Source organism: Panthera leo (assembly GCF_018350215.1).
Source record: "Panthera leo isolate Ple1 chromosome F3 unlocalized genomic scaffold, P.leo_Ple1_pat1.1 chrF3_random_Un_scaffold_30, whole genome shotgun sequence".
NCBI lineage: Eukaryota > Metazoa > Chordata > Mammalia > Carnivora > Felidae > Panthera > Panthera leo.
The window spans coordinates 605,694-625,779 of NW_024962231.1; the positions used below are offsets into that span (position 1 = coordinate 605,694).

A 20,086-nucleotide genomic window follows, 5' to 3' on the forward strand; every position below is an offset into this window, starting at 1 on the left:
TATTCTGTAAGAGTATTGAAACATTTCATCTTTGTAGGCCATAGTCTCTGTTGTAGAAGCTGAACGCTTTTGTTATGACCTCAAAGTAGCCATCAATCAGCATGTAGAGGAGAGAGTGGCTGGCTCCAAAAATATTTTACTTACAGCGGCGCTTGGGCGGGTTAGTTGGATGAGGTCCTGACTCTTAATTTCCACCCAGGTCATGATCCCAAATCCCACATCATGAGACCAGTCATGAGACAGAGCCCCACATCAGGCTTCGCCCTGAGCTTGCAGCCTGCTTACCATTTTCTCTGTCTCTCCCTCTGTCTCTTTTCCCCACTTCTGCATGTCTCTCTCTCTCTCTCTCTCTCTCTCTCTATTTCTCTCTCACGTCAAAAAAAAATTAAAGAAACAGGTGATAGTGTTCTACTAGATTTTCAGTGGTTAAAATTATTTTTTCTCTATTTTAGTTGCAAGAAGAACAGGAACGACATGCAGAGGCCGTAAGATATGCTGAGGAGATGAAAGATCATGTGCAAAAGTATAATTTAAACCTCTTAGAAAATAACTTGTTTATTTATAAAGCAAATGAACAGTGTAGTATGGGAAATGTACTAGTTATGCCAGTATATCATTGTTAAGCTCGATACAAATTCCAGCTTTGAGCTATTTTTAAATGCAGAATTGTGGCATATTATCTCTCAATTTTGCACCTTATCCACAAAACACGATGAGAAAAATCGCACAATTCCCAAATCTTCCTCTTGACAAAATTTTAAGAATTTCTGTAATACCCTCATTTGTTCAGAAAGTATGTGATGTTGTTTTAAATTTATGTGTGAGAATAATTACCTTAAGATCTGCATTTTAGGCTACAGGTTAAAAATGCCACGCAAGAAGCAACCATCAAACATCAAGTGGCCCAGATTCAAGATCTTGAGAGCAACGTGATAAAGACAAGTTTGGTAAGTCGGTCTCTTAATGTCCTACTGAAAAGGAATCCGTATTTCACTAGTAGTAGTACATAAGAATGATTTGGATCCTATGGAAAATCTCACTGCTGCAAAGGTTTGGTTGATATTGTTCCTACTTGCTACTAGTGATGTAATTCTTCTATATAGATGAAGTTGATTGAATTCATAAAGTAATGACCTTTATAGTGAGATTTTCATAAAAACATTGTGAGAATCTAAAAAAAGCAACATTTTATATATACCACATTGAGCACCTGTTTTAGTCCACCTTTGGCTACTGTTAATAATGATGCTGTGAACGTTGGCATACAGATGTGTGAGTCCCTGCTAATATTTTTCAGTGTGATTCAAACATCCCCAATCTTTGACTGGTCATTTGATCTTGAATACTGACATTCTCTTGTAATCTCATCCCTTCAGTGAGAGTTTGAGAACGGGTTATTTTAATGATGATTTGTTGTAATTTGTAATAATAAGTTTGCAATTTATTATCTTCATTAACAATGACCGGCAGATCATTATGCAAATGTCCTTCTCAAAGGAATGGACTTTTCTCCTTGTTGGATTTTGTAAAGGAAAAGAAATGCCAGTGAAAAAGGAGAAATGGCTGCTCTGTCAGGGCCTTACCTAGTAACATAGTGCTCCTACCATTGCAAGTTCAGACTCATTTTTTTTTTCCATTCACTTCAGTTAGTCAGACTTTCAGAGATTTCACAATTCAATCTCAGAAAAGACTAATGTGCCATTCAGGATTCTCATTTATTGATATGTAGTGAAACCCCAACTGTTTTCCAAGCAGAACAGTTAATGTCCTCGCACTCTCACCCTCCTTTGTAGGATTCTCACTGTAAATCCTAAGTGGGAGCAATGAGGTAGATACACTGACCAACTCATTTCTCTCAGTCACAAAAGCTATATAATATACATCCAAGTTTCATTTGACAGCTATACCCGTCAGGGGAACTAGAACATTCTGTTGACTGGTCCTTTTTGTGGCTGAAGAGACATTGAAAATTACTTCCTTTTCTAGACGTCTTATTAATGAGTCACATTGTATTAGGGAACTTTTCATGCGAGTAACATGATACTCAGTTGAGTGCTAGGCATTGTCCTGCTACTGTGTCCTGAAGAAATCTTTAAGGTCTCAAAAACTAAAATTTGTAAGAATATCCTAAACTGATGAAGCTTATTAAAGAATAATGAGGGATTTAGTGTAGATACCTATAGGAAAGAATTAGGGTTATGGCATGAAATTACCTGCCACTTTAAGGTGTTCCCTGTGGGGGGGAAAAAAAAAAAACTTAGATAGCTTTCAGCCAACTCAGTCCATAGCTCTGACTTCTCTAGAAGGTCCTTATCTCCTGAATCCCCAAACCAGGGGCTACCTGGGTGAAGACATTTGATGCACACAATTTTGAGGTGAAGAATCTGGATTGGGAAGAAGAGGTAGCTCTAGCCAACTTAACCTTCCTAACAATATAGTCAAGTTTGCATCTGAAAGGAACTTCAGAAGACTTCCATAAGTTGAAATCTCTATGGACGAAGAAGTTACTCAAAAGGAAACAAAGGCAAACCAGTGATCATCCAGCCCTTGTGATAAATGTCGTGTTATAAAGAAAAGTGAGACAAAGTATGCTGGTCAGCATCCTAAGGGTAAGGGTGCCCCCTAAGACTCAATAAGAAAAACACACTCAAAGTAACACAGAAAAGAGTCCAAATAAAATGTACACGATTAGCTGTCTACAAAGGTACTCCATGTCAAGTAATGATTTTTGAGTGTGCGGTTGAGGATGTTGTCTATGAGCACCTACATGGAAGAGCGAAAAGGACACATGGCCTAGGTAAAAGGGCCAAAGCTGGAAATGTGAATTAGAGAATCTGGTTGTGAAGCCTTAAGAGCAATTCAAAACACAGAGAGCAAGGGGCAAGGACTTAATGTCAGGGGTTGCCATCCTTCAGAATTACAGTGTGGTTAAAAGAGAAGAGGGAGGGCATGGTCATTTTTCTCAGCTGCTGCTGAAAAGTGAAGCAGGATAGAGACGTTAATAAAATAAAAAAAAAAAAAGAGGCTCTTGATGACCCTCAAAATGTCTTAGTGGAATGATAGGAGTGAAAGTTAAATTTTAGAGTAAAAGAAGGAAATAAGTAAAGAAAAGTTGATTCTGTGGATGAGACGATACATTAAAGAATGCTCGAGTCCACTGCAAGGGGAGAAGCAGCGTGATAGGTGGACAGAGCTTCAAAAGTTAAGCAAATGGTTACTAGAAACGGAGAAATTGAAATCTTTCTTCCTTATGCAGCCAGTGCTGGAATTTACAGATTTGTAGCACTTTACTAACTGCAAAGCTCTGGGGCCAGCTTTTCTGATATATTGTTACCACAAAGCCTTAATCTCTTCATCAGAGTACCTGCTAAAGCAGCCTAATGTAAACAGTATGGACATGAAATGATTGAGGAACTTTGGTTTAGCAAGACTCGTTTATTTCCATGTCAGTGGTTTTCCCTTGTCTCTGATGGTGATGTAAAGCATCTCTTACTCAATCTAAGACGTGCTTTTTGTACCGTGGTCTGTGAGTATTGTCCACTGAGTAGTATAGAGAGGGAGTTAGTTAAAAGTATTATAAGTGGGGGGAAAAAAAGTACTGTTTGCTAGTGGCATTGGTGAAAGTTGTGTGAAGTACTGAGGAGAGATTCTGGGCCTCATGCTCCCCATTTGCTCCCACTTGCGGTGGTATGAAGAATGACTTCAGTATAATTTGTATAGGGGACCACTTGTATTGGCATACCACCTGCCTTAACTATCTCATTGTATTGGAACGCAAAATACAGCAACAGTAATCATGCTAAATGCATACACTTAGAGCTGACTATGTACCATGTACCCTTCTAAGATTTTCATGTATTATTTCCTAATTTTATATTCCCAAGATCCCAGTGAGGTAAATCCTATTATTATTTATGTTTCAGATCACTTTTATAAGATTCTTCATTTTGAGAGAGAGAGAGAGAGAGAGAGAGAGAGAGAGCGAGAGATTGTGGGAAGAGCAGGTAGGGGGAGAGAGAGAGGGAGGGAGAGAGAGAGAGAGAGAATGCCAAGCAGGCTCCTCACTACCCACCCAGAGTTGGATGTGGGGCTCAATCACGTGACTCTGAGATCATGTCCTGAGCAGAAATCAAGAGCCAGACGCTGACCCGACTGAGTCACCTAGGTACCCCAGTAGGTGCTGTTATTACTTTCATTTTACAGATGCAGAGACTGAGACACGGAAGTTTTAGCTAGTGTACTTAAGGTCATACAGCTCATAACCAGCAGAATTGGGAATTCAGACCCAGGCTTTCTGGCTCCTACTAGGATACTGCTTGTCAAACTCTTCCATGAAATATCTCAATGTCACTGAAAACAGCATGTTCAGTTTCATAATCACGAGAACAGCAATGTCATTCACCTATGTGAATATTGAAAATCATAGTTGATATGGTGCTTGGAATATGAAAACTGAAATGTTTACTATAAGGTAATCTCCTATATTTCCTCCATTTGACCATTAGATACATTTGTATGTTTATCTGATCATATATAATTTAAAAATATTAACAACGTTATGTTTTTGTAGGAGAGTAAGATTGGTAAACTATTCTGTACCAGTATTGAAATGTTTTCGGCTTTGTAGGCCATAGTCTCTGTTGTAGACGCTGAGCTCTTTTGTTATGATCTAAAAGTAGCCATCAATCAGCATGTAGAGGAAAGTGTGGCTGGGTCCAATAAGATTTTAGTTACAGGAGTGCTTAGGCTGCTTAGTTGGTTGAGCGTCCTGACTCTTAATTTCCACTCAGGTCATGATCCCAAACCCCACATCATGAGACCGGTCATGAGACCGAGCCCCACATCAGACTTCGCCCTGAGCTTGCAGCCTGCTTACCTTTTTCTCTGTCTCTCCCTCTGACTCCCTTCCCACTTGTGTGTGCTCTCTCCCTCTCTGTCTCTCTTTCAAGTACAAAAAAACAAGAAACAAAAACATTTAGTTACAGAAACAGGTGATGGTGTTCAACTAGATTGTCAGTATTTAAAATTATTATTTTTTCTTTATTTTAGTTACAAGAAGCACAGAAACGACATGCAGAGGCCGTAAGATATGCTGAGAAGATTAAAGATCATATGCTAAAGTATAATTTAAACCTCTTAGAAAATAACTTGTTTATTTATAAAGCACATAAGCAGTGTACTATGAGAAATGTATTAGTTATGCGAGTACATCATTGTTAAGCTGGATACAAATTCCAGCTTTGAGCTATTTTGAAATGCAAAATTTTGGCATCTTATCTCTCAATTTTGCACCATTACCACAAAACACAACTAGAAAATTGGCACAATTGCCAAATCATCCTCTTGATACAATTTTAAGAATTTCTGTAATACCCTCACTTGTTCAGAAATTACACGATACAGTTTTAAAATTATGTGTGAGAATAATTATCTTAAGATCTGCATTTTAGGCTAAAGGTTAAAAATGCCAGGCAAGAAGAAACCATCAAACATCAAGCGGCCCAAATTCAAGATCTTCAGAGCAACTTGCTAAAGGCAAGTTTGGTAAGTCGATCTCTTAATGACTGTCCTACTGAAAAGGAATCCTTATGTCACTAGTAGAAGTACATAAGAATGTTTTGGATCATATGGAAAATTTCACTGATCAAAATATTTGGTTGATATTGTTCCTGCTTGCCAGTAGTGATGTAATTCTTCTATATAGGTGAAGTTGATTGAATTCATAAAGTAATGATGTTTGTAGTGAGATTTAAATAAAAATATTGTGAGAATCTAAGAAGAGCAACATTTTATATATACCACAGTGAGCATTTGGTTTAGTCCTCCTTTTGGCTATTGTATATAAAGGTGCTGTGAACATTGGCATACAGATGTGTGAGTCCCTGCTAATATTTTCCAGCGTATTTCAAACGTCCCCAGTCTTTGAGTGATCATTTCATCTTGCATTCTGTCTTTCTGTTGTAAACCCAACCCTTTAGTGAGAGTTTCAGAAAGAGTTCTTTTAATGATGATATGTTGTAATTTAAAATTACAAATTTGCCACATATTCTCTTCATCAACAATGACTAGCAGGTCATTATGCAAACGTCCTTCCCAAAGAATAGAGTTTTCTCTTTGTTGGATTTTGTAAAGGAAAAGAAATGCCAGTAAAAAAGTGGAAATGGCTGCTTGGGCAGGGCCTTACCTAGTAACATAGTGCTCCTACCATTGCAAGTTCAGAAACTCATTTTTTTTTCCATTCAGTTGAGTTAATCAGCCTTTCAGAGATTTCACAATTCAATTTCAGAAAAGACTAATGTGCCATTCAAGATTATAATTTATAGATATGTAGTGAAACCCCAACTGTTTTCCAAGTGGAACAGTTAATGTCATCCCACTCTCACCATCCTTTGTAGGATTCTCATTGTAAATCCTAAGTTGGAGCAATGAGGGAGATTCACTGACCAACTCGTTTCTGTCAGTCACAAAAGCTATATAATATACATGCAAGTTTCATTTGACAGCTATATACGTCAGGGGAACTAGAACATTCTGTTGACTGGTCCTTTTTATGACTGAAGGGACATTGAAAATTACTTTCTTTTCTATACGTCTTATTAATGAGTCACACTGTAATAGGGAACTTTTCATGCGAGTAATATGACACTCTGTTGATCAGTCTTCTACGAATGAGAGTGCTAGGCATTGTCCTGCTACTGTGTCCTAAAGAAATCATTAAGGTCTCAAAAACTAAAATTTGTAAGGATATCCGAAATTGATGAAGCTTATTAAAGAATAACGAGCGATTTTCTGTACATCTCTATAGAAAGGAATTAGGGTTATGGCATGAAATTACCTGCCACTTTAAGGTCTTCTCCGCGAATCAAAAACTTAAGATTGCATTCGGCCAACTCAGTCCATAGCTCTGACTTCTCTAGAAGGTCCTTATCTCCTGAATCCCCAAACCAGGGGCTACCTGGGTGAAGATATTTGATGCACACAATTTTGAGGTGAAGAATCTGGATTGGGAAGAAGAGGTAGCTCTAGCCAACTTAACCTTCCTAACAATATAGTCAAGTACGCGTCTGAAAGGAACTTCAGAAGACTTCCATAAGTTGAAATCTCTATGGACTAAGAAATTACTCAAAAGGAAACAAAGGCAAACCAGTGATCATCCAGCCCTTGTGATAAATGTCGTGTTATAAAGAAAAGTGAGACAAAGTATGCTGGTCAGCATCCTAAGGGTAAGGGTGCCCCCTAAGACTCAATAAGAAAAACACACTCAAAGTAACACAGAAAAGAGTCCAAATAAAATGTACACGATTAGCTGTCTACAAAGGTACTCCATGTCAAGTAATGATTTTTGAGTGTGCGGTTGAGGATGTTGTCTATGAGCACCTACATGGAAGAGCGAAAAGGACACATGGCCTAGGTAAAAGGGCCAAAGCTGGAAATGTGAATTAGAGAATCTGGTTGTGAAGCCTTAAGAGCAATTCAAAACACAGAGAGCAAGGGGCAAGGACTTAATGTCAGGGGTTGCCCTCCTTCATAAATAAGGTGGGGTTAGAAGCGCAGAGGGAGGGCATGGTCATTTTTCTCAGCTGCTGCTGAGAAGGGAAGCAGGATAAATACCTTAATATTTTTTTTTTAAAAGGTCCTATATGACCCTCAAATTTTCTTAGTGGAGTGATTGGAGTGAAAGTTAGATTTTAGTGTAAAAGAAGGAAATAAGTGAAGAAAACTTGAATCTGTGGATGAGATGATACATTAAAGAATGTTCGAGTCCACTGCAAGGGGAGAAGCAGCGTGATAGATGGACAAAGTTTCAAACTTAAGCAAATGGTTAATAGAAAAGGAGAAATTAAAATCTCTCTTCCTTATGCAGCCAGTGCTGGGATTTACAGATTTGTAGCACTTTACCAACTGTAAAGCTCTGGGGACAGCTTTTCTGATATGCTGTTACCACAAAGCCCTAATCTCTTCACCAGAGTACCTGCTAAAGCAGCCTAACGTAAACAGTATGGGCATGAAATGATTGAGGAACTTTAGTTTAGCAAGACTTCATTATTTCCATATCAGTGGCTTTCCCTTGCCTCTGATGGTCATATAAAGCATCTACTACTCAGTCTAGGCGGTGTTATTTGTACTGTACTCTGTGAGCATTGTCCACTGAGTAGTATAGAGAGGATGTAAGTTAAAAGTATTATAAGAGGGAAAAAAAAGTACTGTTGGCTAGTGGCATTGGCGAAAGTTGTGTGAAGTACTGAAGAGAGATTCTGGGCCTCATCCTCCCCATTTGCTGCCACTTGCGGTGATATGAAGAATAACTTCAGTATACTTTGTACACGGGGCCACTTTTATTGGCATGCCACCTGCCTAAACTATATCATTGTATTGGAATGCAAAACACATCAACAGTAATCATGGTAAATGCATACACTTAGAGCTGACTATGTGCCACGTACCCTTCTAAGTTGTTCCTGTATAATTTCCTAAATTTATATTACCAAGATCCCAGTTAAGTAGATACTATTATTATTTATTTTGAGATCACTTTTTTTAAGGTTCCTTAATTTGAGAGAGAGAGAGAGAGAGAGAGAGAGAGAGAGTGAGAGAGAGACAGACTGTGGGGAAGGGAAGGTAGGGAGAGTGAGAAAGAGGGAGAGAGGCAGAGAGAGAGAGAGACAGAATTCCAAGCAGACCCCTTGCTGTCCACGCAGAGCCCGATGTGGGGTTTAATCACGTGACCCTGAGATCATGTTCTGAGCAGAAATCAAGAGCAACACGCTGAACCGACTGAGCCACTCAGGTGCCCCAGTAGGTGCTGTCATTACCTTCATTTTACAGATGCAAAGACTGAGACATGGAAGTTTTAGGTAGTGTGCTCAAGGTCATACAGCTCATAACCAGCAGAATTGGGAATTCAGACCCAGGCTTTCTGGCTCCTACTAGGATACTGCTTGTCAAACTCTTCCATGAAATATCTCGTTGTCACTGAAAATAGCATGTTCAGTTTCAATCACGAGAATAGAAATGTCATTCACCTATGTGAATATTTAAAATCATAGTTGATGCAGTGCTTGTAATGTGAAAACAGAAATGTTTACCATAAGGTAATTTTCTATATTTCCTCCATTTGACCAGTACATACATTTGTATGTTTATCTGATCATATATAATTTATAAATATTAACAACGTTATGTTTTTGTAAGAGAGTAAGAATATTGAAACATTTTCAGCTTTGTAGGCCACAGTCTGTGTTGTAGCAGGTCCACCCTGCTGTTATGACCTAAAAGTAGCCATCAATCAGCATGTAGGGGAGAGTGTGGCTGGGTCCAATAAGATTTCAGTTACAAGGGCACTTGGGTGGCTTTGTTGGTTGAGCGTCCTGACTCTTAATTTCTGCTCATGTCATGATCCCAAACGCCACATCATGAGAGCGGTCATGAGACTGAGACCCACATCAGGCTTCACCCTGAGCTTGGAGCCTGCTCACTAGTATCTCTGTCTCTTCCTATGACTCCCTTCCCCATTTGGGCGTTCTCTCTCTCTCTCTCTCTCTGCCTCACTAAGTCAAAAAAAATTACATTTGGTTACAAAAACAGGTGATGGTGTTTTACTAGATTGTCAGTAGTTAAAATTATTTTTTTTCTTTATTCTAGTTGCAAGAAGCAAAGGATCGAGAGGCAGAGGCCATAAGATATGCGGAGAAGACGTAAGATCATATGCAAAAGTATAATTTAAACCTCACAGAAAATACCTTGATTATTTATACAGCAGATAAGCAGTGTAGTACGAGAAATATACTTGTTATGCCAGTATATTATTGTTAAGCTGGATACAAATTCCAGCTTTGAGCTATTTTGAAATGCAAAATTGTGGATATTATATCTCAATTTTGCACCTTATCCACAAAACACGAGAAAAATGGCACAATTCCCAAATCTTCCTCTTGATACAATTTAAAGAATTTCTGTAAGACCCTCATTTGTTCAGATATTATATGGTATTGTTTTACATTTATGTGTGAGAATAATTATCTTAAGATCTGCATTTTAGGCTAGAAGTGCAAAATGCCAGACAGGAAGAAACCATCAAACATCAAGCGGCCCAAATTCAAGATCTTCAGAGCAACTTGTTAAAGACAAGTTTGGTAAGTCGGTCTCTTAATGTCTGTCCTACTGAAAAGGAATCCGTATTTCACTAGGTGTAGTACATAAGAATGTTTTGGATCACATGGAAAGGCTCACTGATCCAAATATTTGGTTGATATTGTTGCTATTTGCTATTAGCGATGGAATTTTTCTATAGAGATGAAGTTGATTGAACTCATAAAGTAATGATGTTTATAGTGAGATTTTCATAAAAACTTTGTGAGAGTCTAAAAAAGCAACATTTTATATATACCACAGTGAGCGTTTGGTTCAGTCCACCTTTTGGCTACTGTTAATAATGCGGCTGTGAACGTTGGCATACAGATGTGTGAGAGTCCCTGCTAATATTTTTCAGCGTGTTTCAAACTTCCGCACGCTTTGAGTGATCATGTCATCTTGAATTCTGACTTTCTCTTGTAGTCTCAACCCTTCAGTGAGAGTTTGAGAACGGGTTATTTTAATGATGATTTGTTGTAATTTGTAATTACAAGTTTGCAACTTATTCTCTTCATCAACAATGACTAGCAGGTCGTTATGCAAACGTCCTTCTCAAAGGAATGGACTTTTCTCTTTGTTGTATTTTGTAAAGGAAAAGAAATGCCAGTGAAAAAGGAGAAATGGCTGCTCTGTCAGGGCCTTACCTAGTAACATAGTGCTCCTACCATTGCAAGTTCAGAAACTCATTATCTTTTTCCACTCACTTGAGTTAATCAGCCTTTCACAGATTTCACAATTCAATCTCAGAAAAGACTAATGTGCCATTCAGGATTCTCATTTATTGATATGTAGTGAAACCCCAACTGTTTTCCAAGCAGAACAGTTAATGTCCTCGAACACACACCCTCCTTTGTAGGATTCTCATTGTAAATCCTAAGTGGGAGCAATGAGGGAGATACACTGACCAACTCGTTTCTGTCAGTCGCAAAAGCTATGTAATATACATGCAAGTTTCATTAGACAGCTATACCCATCAGGGGAATTAGAACATTCTCTTGACTGGTCCTTTTTGTGACTGAAGAGGCATTGAAAATTATTTTCTTTTCTAGACGTCTTATAAATGAGTCACATAGTAATAGGGAACTTTTCATGCGAGTAACATGACACTCTGTTTTCAGTCTTCTATGAATGAGAGTGCAAGGCATTGTCCTGCTACTGTGTCCTGAAGAAATCATTAAGGTCTCAAAAACTAAAATTTGTAAGGATATCTGAAACTGATGAAGCTTATTAAAGAATAACGAGGGATTTAGTGTAGATCCGTAAAGAAAGGAATTAAGATTATGGCATGAAACTGTCTGCCACTTTAAGGTCTTCCCTGTGAAACAAAAACTTAGTTATCTTTCAGCCAACTCAGTCCATAGCTCTGACTTCTCCAGAAGGTCCTTATCTCCTGAATCCCCAAACCAGGGGCTACCTGGGTGGAGGCATTTGATGCACACAATTTTGAGGTGAAGAATCTGGATTGGGAAGAAGAGGTAGCTCTAGCCAACTTAACCTTCCTAACAATATAGTCAAGTATGCGTCTGAAAGGAACTTCAGAAGACTTCCATAAGTTGAAATCTCTATGGACTAAGAAATTACTCAAAAGGAAACAAAGGCAAACCAGTGATCATCCAGCCCTTGTGATAAATGTCGTGTTATAAAGAAAAGTGAGACAAAGTATGCTGGTCAGTATCCTAAGGGTAAGGGTGCTCCCTAAGACTCAATAAGAAAAGCACACTCAATGTAACACCGAAAAGAGTCCAAATAAAATGTACACAATTAGCTGTCTACAAAGGTACTCCATGTCAAGTAATGATTTTTGAGTGTGCGGTTGAGGATGTTGTCTATGAGCACCTACATGGAAGAGCGAAAAGGACACATGGCCTAGGTAAAGGGGCCTAGGTAAAGGTGTGGTTAAAAGAGCAGAGGGAGGGCATGGTCATTTTTCTCAGCTGCTGCTGAAAAGTGAAGCAGGATAGAGACCTTAATAAAATTTTTTAAAAAAGAGGTTCTTGATGACCCTCAAAATGTCTTAGTGGAATGATAGGAGTGAAAGTTAGATTTTAGTGTAAAAGAAGGAAATAAGTGAAGAAAAGTTGATTCTGTGGATGAGACGATACATTAAAGAATGTTCGAGTCCACTGCAAGGGGAGAAGGAGCGTGATAGATGGACAGAGCTTCAAAAGTTAAGCAAATGGTTACTAGAAAAGGAGAAATTGAAATCTTTTTTACCTTATGCACCCAGTGCTAGGATTTACAGATTTATAGCACTTTACCAACTGTAAAGCTCTGGGGCCAGCTTTTCTGTTATGCTGTTACCACAAAGCCTTAATCTCTTCATCAGAGTACCCACTAAAGCAGCCTAACATAAACAGTATGGGCATGAAATGATTGAGGAACTTTGGTTTAGCAAGCCTTCATTATATTCATGTCAGTGGCTTTCCCTTGCCTCTGATGGTCATGTAAATCATCTATTACTCAATCTAAGAGGTGCTATTTGTACTGTAGTCCGTGAGTATTGTCCACTGAGTAGTATAGAGAGGGAGTTAGTTAAAAGTATTATAAGTGGGGGAAAAAAAAGTACTGTTTGCTAGTGGCATTGGCGAAAGTTGTGTGAAGTACTGAGGAGAGATTCTGGGCCTCATGCTCCCCATTTGCTGCCACTTGCAGTGGTATGAAGAATGACTTCAGTATAATTTCTATAGGGGACCACTTGTATTGGCATGCCACCTGCCTTAACTATCTCATTTTATTGGAATGCAAAATACAGCAAAAGTAATCTTGCTAAATGCATACACTTAGAGCTGACTATGTGCCACGTACCCTTCTAAGTTTTTCACCTGTTATTTCCTAATTTAAGCTTCCCAACATCCCAGTGGGGTAGATACTATTATTATTTATTTTGAGATAACTTTTTTAAGGTTCTTTATTTTGAGAGAGAGAGCGAGATTGTGGGAAGGGCAGATAGGGAGAGAGAGAGAGAGGGACAGAGAGAGAGAGAGAGAGAGAGAGAGAGAGAGAATCCCAAGCAGTCTCCTCACTGTCCACACAGAGCCTGATGTGGGGCTCAATCACATGACCCTGAGATCATGTCCTGAGCCAAAATCAAGAGCCAGACGCTCAACCGACTGAGCCACCCATGTGCCCCAGTAGGTGCTGTCATTAACTTCATTTTACAGATGCAGAGATTGAGACACGGAAGTTTTAGGTAGTGTGCTCAAGGTCATACAGCTCATAACGAGCAGAATTGGGAATTCAGACCCAGGTTTTCTGACTCCTACTAGGATGCTGCTTCTCAAACTCTTCCATGAAATATCTTGTTGTCACTGAATACAGCATGTTCAGTTTTATCATCACAAGAATAGAAATGTCATTCACCTATGTGAATATGTAAAATCATAGTTGATGCAGTGTTTGTAATATGAAAACAGAAATGTTTACCATAAGGTTAATTCCTATATTTCCTCCATTTCACCAGTAGATACATTTGTACATTTATCTGCTCATATATAATTAAAAAAAAATTAAAAACGTTCTGATTTTGTAGCAGAGTAAGGTTGGTACATTATTCTGGAAGAGTATTGAAACATTTTCAGCTTTGTAGGCCATAGTCTCTGTTGCAGCAGCTCAACTTTATTGTTACGATCTAACAGTAGCCATCAATCAGCATGTAGCGCAGAGCGTGGCTGGGTCCAATAAGATTTAATTACAGGTGCACTTGGGCGGCTAGGTGGTTGAGTGTCCTGACCCTTAATTTCCACTCAGGTCATGATCCTAAACCCCACATCATGAGAGCGGTCATGAGACCGAGCCCCACATCAGGCTTCACCCTGAGCTTGGAGCCTGCCTACGATTTTCTCTGTCTCTACCTCTGCCTCTATTCCCCACTTGTGTGTGTTCTCTCTCTCTCTCTCTCTCTCTCTCTCTCTCAAGTAAAAAAAAAAACATTTAGTTACAGAAACAGGTGATTGTTTCTACTAGATTGTCAGTAGTTAAAATTATATTGTTTTCTTTATTTTAGTTGCAAGAAGCAAAGGATCAACATGCAGAGGCCATAAGATATGCTGAGAAGATGTAAGATCATATGGAAAAGTATAATTTAATCCTCAAAGAAAATAGCTTGATTTTATAAAACAGATAAGCAATGTAGTATGAGAAATGTATTCGTTATGCCAGTATATCCTTGTTAAACTGGATACAAATTCCAGGTTTTAGTTATTTTGAAATGCAGAATTGTGGCACATTATATCTCAATTTTGCACCTTATCCACAAAAGACAACGAGAAAAATGGCTCAATTGCCAAATCTTCCTCTTGATACAATTTTAAGAATTTCTGTAATCCCCTCATTTGTCAGAAATTATATGGTATTTTTGTAAATTTATTTGTGAGAATAATTACCTTAAGATCTGCATTTTAGGCTAGAAGTGCAACATGCCAGGCCAGAAGGAACCATCAAACAGCAAGCGGCCCCAATTCACAATCTTCCGAGCAACTTGTTAAAGACAAGTTTAGTAAGTCAGTCTCTTGATGTCTGTCCTACTGAAAAGGAATCCTTATTTCAATAGGTGTAGTACATAAGAATGTTTTGGATCATATGGAAAAATCTCACTGATCAAAATATTAGGTTGATATTGTTCCTACTTGCTATTAGCGATGGAATTTTTCTATAGAGATGAAGTTGATTGAACTCATAAAGTAATGATGTTTATAGTGACATTTTCATAAAAACTTTGTGAGAGTCTAAAAAAGCAACATTTTATATATACCACAGTGAGCGTTTGGTTCAGTCCACCTTTTGGCTACTGTTAATAATGCGGCTGTGAACGTTGGCATACAGATGTGTGAGAGTCCCTGCTAATATTTTTCAGCGTGTTTCAAACTTCCGCACGCTTTGAGTGATCATGTCATCTTGAATTCTGACTTTCTCTTGTAGTCTCAACCCTTCAGTGAGAGTTTGAGAACGGGTTATTTTAATGATGATTTGTTGTAATTTGTAATTACAAGTTTGCAACTTATTCTCTTCATCAACAATGACTAGCAGGTCGTTATGCAAACGTCCTTCTCAAAGGAATGGACTTTTCTCTTTGTTGGATTTTGTAAAGGAAAAGAAATGCCAGTGAAAAAGGAGAAATGGCTGCTCTGTCAGGGCCTTACCTAGTAACATAGTGCTCCTACCATTGCAAGTTCAGAAACTCATTATCTTTTTCCACTCACTTGAGTTAATCAGCCTTTCACAGATTTCACAATTCAATCTCAGAAAAGACTAATGTGCCATTCAGGATTCTCATTTATTGATATGTAGTGAAACCCCAACTGTTTTCCAAGCAGAACAGTTAATGTCCTCGAACACACACCCTCCTTTGTAGGATTCTCATTGTAAATCCTAAGTGGGAGCAATGAGGGAGATACACTGACCAACTCGTTTCTGTCAGTCGCAAAAGCTATGTAATATACATGCAAGTTTCATTAGACAGCTATACCCGTCAGGGGAATTAGAACATTCTCTTGACTGGTCCTTTTTGTTGCTGAAGAGGCATTGAAAATTATTTTCTTTTCTAGACGTCTTATAAATGAGTCACATAGTAATAGGGAACTTTTCATGCGAGTAACATGACTCTCTGTTGATCAGTCTTCTATGAATGAGAGTGCTAGGCATTGTCCTGCTACTGTGTCCTAAAGAAATCTTTAAAGTCTCAAAACCTAAAATTTGTAAGAATATCCGAAACTGGTGAAGCTTATTAAAGAATAACGAGGGATTTTCTGTGTATCCCTTTAGAAAGGAATTAAGGTTATGGCATGAAATTGTCTGCCACTTTAAGGTCTTCCCTGTGAAACAAAAACTTAGATAGCTTTCAGCCAACTCAGTCCATAGCTCTGACTTCTCTAGAAGGTCCTTATCTCCTGAATCCCCAACCAGAGGCTTCATGGGTTGAAAAATTTTTTTTGTGTGTGTGTCTGGGGGGGCGTTACTCTTTTGTTGTATCTTTAGTTTTATTTTTTTTTAATTTGCATCCCAATTAGTAAGCATTTAGTGAAGCAGTGATTTCAGGAGTGGATTCCTTAATGCCCCTTGCCCATTTAGCACATCCCCCATCCCACAACCCCTCCAGCAACCCTCAGTTTTTTCTCCATATTTATGAGTCTCCTGTGTTTATCCTCCTCCCTGTTTTTATATTATTTTTGTTTCCCTTCCCTTTTGTTCATCTGTTTTGTCTCTTAAAGTCCTCATACTAGGGAAGTCATATGAGTTTTGTCTTTCTCCGACTAATTTCACTTAGCATAATACGCTCCAGTTCCATCCACGTAGTTGCAAATGGCAAGATTTCCTTCTTTTTGATTGCCGAGTAACACTCCATGGAATGAATATATATATATATATATATATATATATATATATATATATAGATATATAGATATATAGATATATAGATATATAGATATATAGATAGATATATAGATATAGATATAGATAGATAGATATAGATCACATCTTCTTTTTTTTAAATTTTTTTAACGTTTTACTCATTTTTGAGACAGGGGAGACAGAGCGTGAACAGGGGAGGGTCAGAGAGAGGGAGACACAGAATCTGAAACAGGCTCCAGGCTCCCAGCTGTCAGCACAGAGCCCGATGCGGGGCTCGAACCCATGAACTGTGAGATCGTGACCTGAGCCCAAGTCAGAAGCTTAACTGACTGAGCCACCCAGGCACCCCGAACATCTCCCTTTTAACGTGATTATTATCCATTTCTGTATCGTCTTTAAAGAACTAATCCATTCTTTTGCCCGTTTTTATATTGGATTGTCTTTTCATTATTGGAAGAGTTATTTAAATATCCTACATGCAAATCCCTTAGCAGATATGGGATTTTCAGGTATTTTCTCCTATTTAGTCACTTGCCTTTTCACTTTCTTGATGGTAATATTTGAAGCATAGTAGTTTTTAATTTTGATGAAATAAACTTAATCTGCTTTTGTCTTTTGGTGTCATGTCTAAGAAATCATTGTCAAATCCAGTCACAAACACATACACGTAAGCTTTTTTCTAAGAGTTTTATCATTTTAGCTCTTAGATTTTAAGTTAATTTTGTATGTATGCTATGGGGTAGAGGTCTGATTTTATTGCTTTGCATGTGGATATCCATTTGTCCCAGTACCGTTTGTTACAAAGACTAGTCTTATTCCATTTAATTGTCTGGCACCCTTGTGGAAAATCAGTTCACTATAATGTGAGAGTTTATGTTTAGATTCTCAATGTTAATACATTGATCTATATGTCTGTCCTTATGCCAGTACCATATCAAATTTTATGAAAACTTTTTCCGTGTTATCTTGCAAATTACCAGTCACTTATGTAATAATAAAAAGTCAATGTAGTAGAACTTAACTTTGCTCCTATAGAGATTTTTGTTTCTTGAAGGACCCTTTCGCCAGCCTATGCCTTGCTGACCCCATGACTCGATGTGAAGTCAGGCTCAAAAACATAAAATGCTCTTTCTTTAGTGTGTTCAGACTTTTATTTATTTATTTATTTATTTATTTATTTATATTTATATATTTTTTAGAGCGTGCACAAGCAGGACGAGGGGTGTGTAGGGAAAGAGAGAGAGAGACAGAGAGAGACAGAGAGAGAAGAGGGGAGAGAGAATTTTTAGCAGGCTTCACACTTAGTGTGGAGGCTGACAGGGGTCTTGATCCCATGACCCTGGGATCATGACCTGAGAGTTCGAGGCTCAACTGACTGAGCCACCCAGGTTCCCCGCCTGTGCAAACTTTTAGTGTCTCAGTCAGTGCTGCCCACTTTCATTTCCATCAAATCTTGGCCATAGGATCTCTTGACTCAGTCTACTACCGTTTACTTCATTATTATTTTATTATCTCATTATAATGCATAGACTCATCCATAGTTTTCACCATCTAGGAAGGAAAAGATTAACTCTGGGCTATTCCTCTTTCCTGTTAAGCAATCTTGCTAACCCATCATCTTACAATTCACAATGAGATCCTCTTCTGACCTGGTTCTTGTGTGTAACACTGGTGTTAATCCTGTTCTTGGCACAGAACCTACATTCTTGGAAAACACAGTAGCCTGTTTCCCCTTCTTTCACTTAAATAGAAAGATATGCATAGCTATATGTTTTAGCTCAGTGTATAATTAATGGAATAAACATTACATCATTCAAATAATACAGCTGTACAAAGTGAGGTAGTATTAAGTTGATTTATCAGAGACAAATAGTAGATTGGTAATTTGAATGACAACAAACTTTTGAAGCCAACTTGTATGATATGGAGAAGAATTGTGGGACAACACAAAGATGAAGTGATCTTACCTCCCCACACAAAGAAGGTTGGAGTAAGGTAAAGGAGAATATGCAGTTAATTTAAGTAGTGCTAAAGGACAGTGCATTTGTTTTGCTACTGAAAAGATTAAAAATGATTCCATAACATTCTCTTTATTTCCTCACTGAGGAAAGGAGAATGAAGATTGAGCATTCAATGGTTTAAAAAATACTCAAAACTGCCTATTTCCTTTAATTGAAATCAGATCAAAGGCCCAATTTTGGTTATCAAATTGACTCTAGTTTTTCAACTATTGTGCTTCAAATCGTATATCTCTGTGCTTCTACCTTAACTTGAGGGAACATTCTAAAGAGGCATTCCTTCCTACTTGTAAGAATTGTTGGAATTGAAGGGAATCTTAGAAAAAGATCTAGAGATAGGAAGAAGGCAGAGGAGTAGGAGGACTCTAGGCTTGCCTCATCCCACGAATACAACTAGATAACAATCAGCTCACCCTAAATACCCCAGAAATTGACCTGAAGACTGACAGAACAAACTCCACAACAAAAGGGAGAGAAGAGGCCACATCAAAGAAGGTCCTTGATGCAGAAATGTCATCTAGAAGAGAAACAGATCCTGGCTTCTGCAGAGGGGAGGGAGTTGAGGTTGTGGGTAAGGGTGAGAGAGAGGAACGCACAAGGGAATGCACAAAGAGAACATTTCCCCATAGCCACTGGCTTGGAAAAATTTCGTGAGTTCTTGCAACCAGTAGTGCATAAAGTCTGGAGTTTTAAAGGGAATCCGGTTTAGCTGGTTTAGAGCCCTGAGGTACTGCACTGCTCATGGACAGAGGGCAGGCAAACAACATGGGAGCATATAGCATGGGTAGAGTGGTCTGAAGAGTGCCTGGGGCACACAGTGGGGAGATTATTTGCTCTTCTCAGAGCACGTCCCTCAGAGGCAAAGTTCAGAGAGACCTGTCTGTAGGAACAAAGCCGCTGGCTGGCACCATCTCCTTCTCCTGCCCCTCACCACAAACATAAAGCCACCGGTAAGAAGCAGTGCATTGCTAACACTGGGTACCTAACTTGCTTACACCAAACGCCACCCCATTGCACTCTGGTGGAACTACCTTTCTCAATCACTCTTGCTTGAGTTCCAGCACAGCTACCCCTCCCCCAGAAGACAAGGACAAATGCCTGCCCACACCACATCTCCCAACCAGAGAGTTTCCCTTGGCCTCAGTTCCAGGAGAGGTGGTGACAGGTCTCATTTCATAAGCAGACCAGAGCACACCTAGTTAAAACTCGCTATGTTCAGGCAAGGGACCAAACACTCACCAGACCAGGCAAGGAGAGCCTCTGCAGACGACTGGCCTGAAGGATAGCATAGCCAGAACACAACAGCAGAACACATGCAGCACACACTGGTGACACTCCCTGAAGTGCTAGACCCTGGGCATTACATGACGTCTTTTTCCTAAGTCCATTACTTTCGGGAGCATGTGACATAACTGGCTTCTCTAACACACAGAAGCTGGCAGATACTTAGACAAAATGAAAAGACAGAGGCATTTATCCCAAATGAAAGGACAGGATAAGGCCATGGCCAGAGACGTAAATGGGACAGATGTAAATAACACGCCTAATGGAGAATTTAAAACCATGATCATAAGGATATTCACTGGACT

The 20,086-nt window shown here is 38.8% G+C and overlaps 1 protein-coding gene across 3 annotated transcripts in view; it reads left to right on the forward strand.

Annotated features, from left to right (window-relative positions):
• LOC122212804 (ankyrin repeat domain-containing protein 26-like) overlaps positions 1-20,086 on the forward strand; it is a 45,025-nt gene that overhangs the window by 6,247 nt on the left and 18,692 nt on the right. For 2 of the 3 annotated variants that reach the window (XM_042926768.1, XM_042926769.1), the window contains exons 4-11: positions 453-523; positions 854-947; positions 5,050-5,120; positions 5,451-5,544; positions 9,643-9,695; positions 10,040-10,133; positions 14,135-14,187; positions 14,533-14,626. In XM_042926768.1, the coding sequence (XP_042782702.1) occupies positions 453-523; positions 854-947; positions 5,050-5,120; positions 5,451-5,544; positions 9,643-9,695; positions 10,040-10,133; positions 14,135-14,187; positions 14,533-14,626 (624 nt within the window). The remainder of the gene's footprint in view (positions 1-452; positions 524-853; positions 948-5,049; positions 5,121-5,450; positions 5,545-9,642; positions 9,696-10,039; positions 10,134-14,134; positions 14,188-14,532; positions 14,627-20,086) is intronic. The other variant, XM_042926770.1, reaches the window with a different exon arrangement.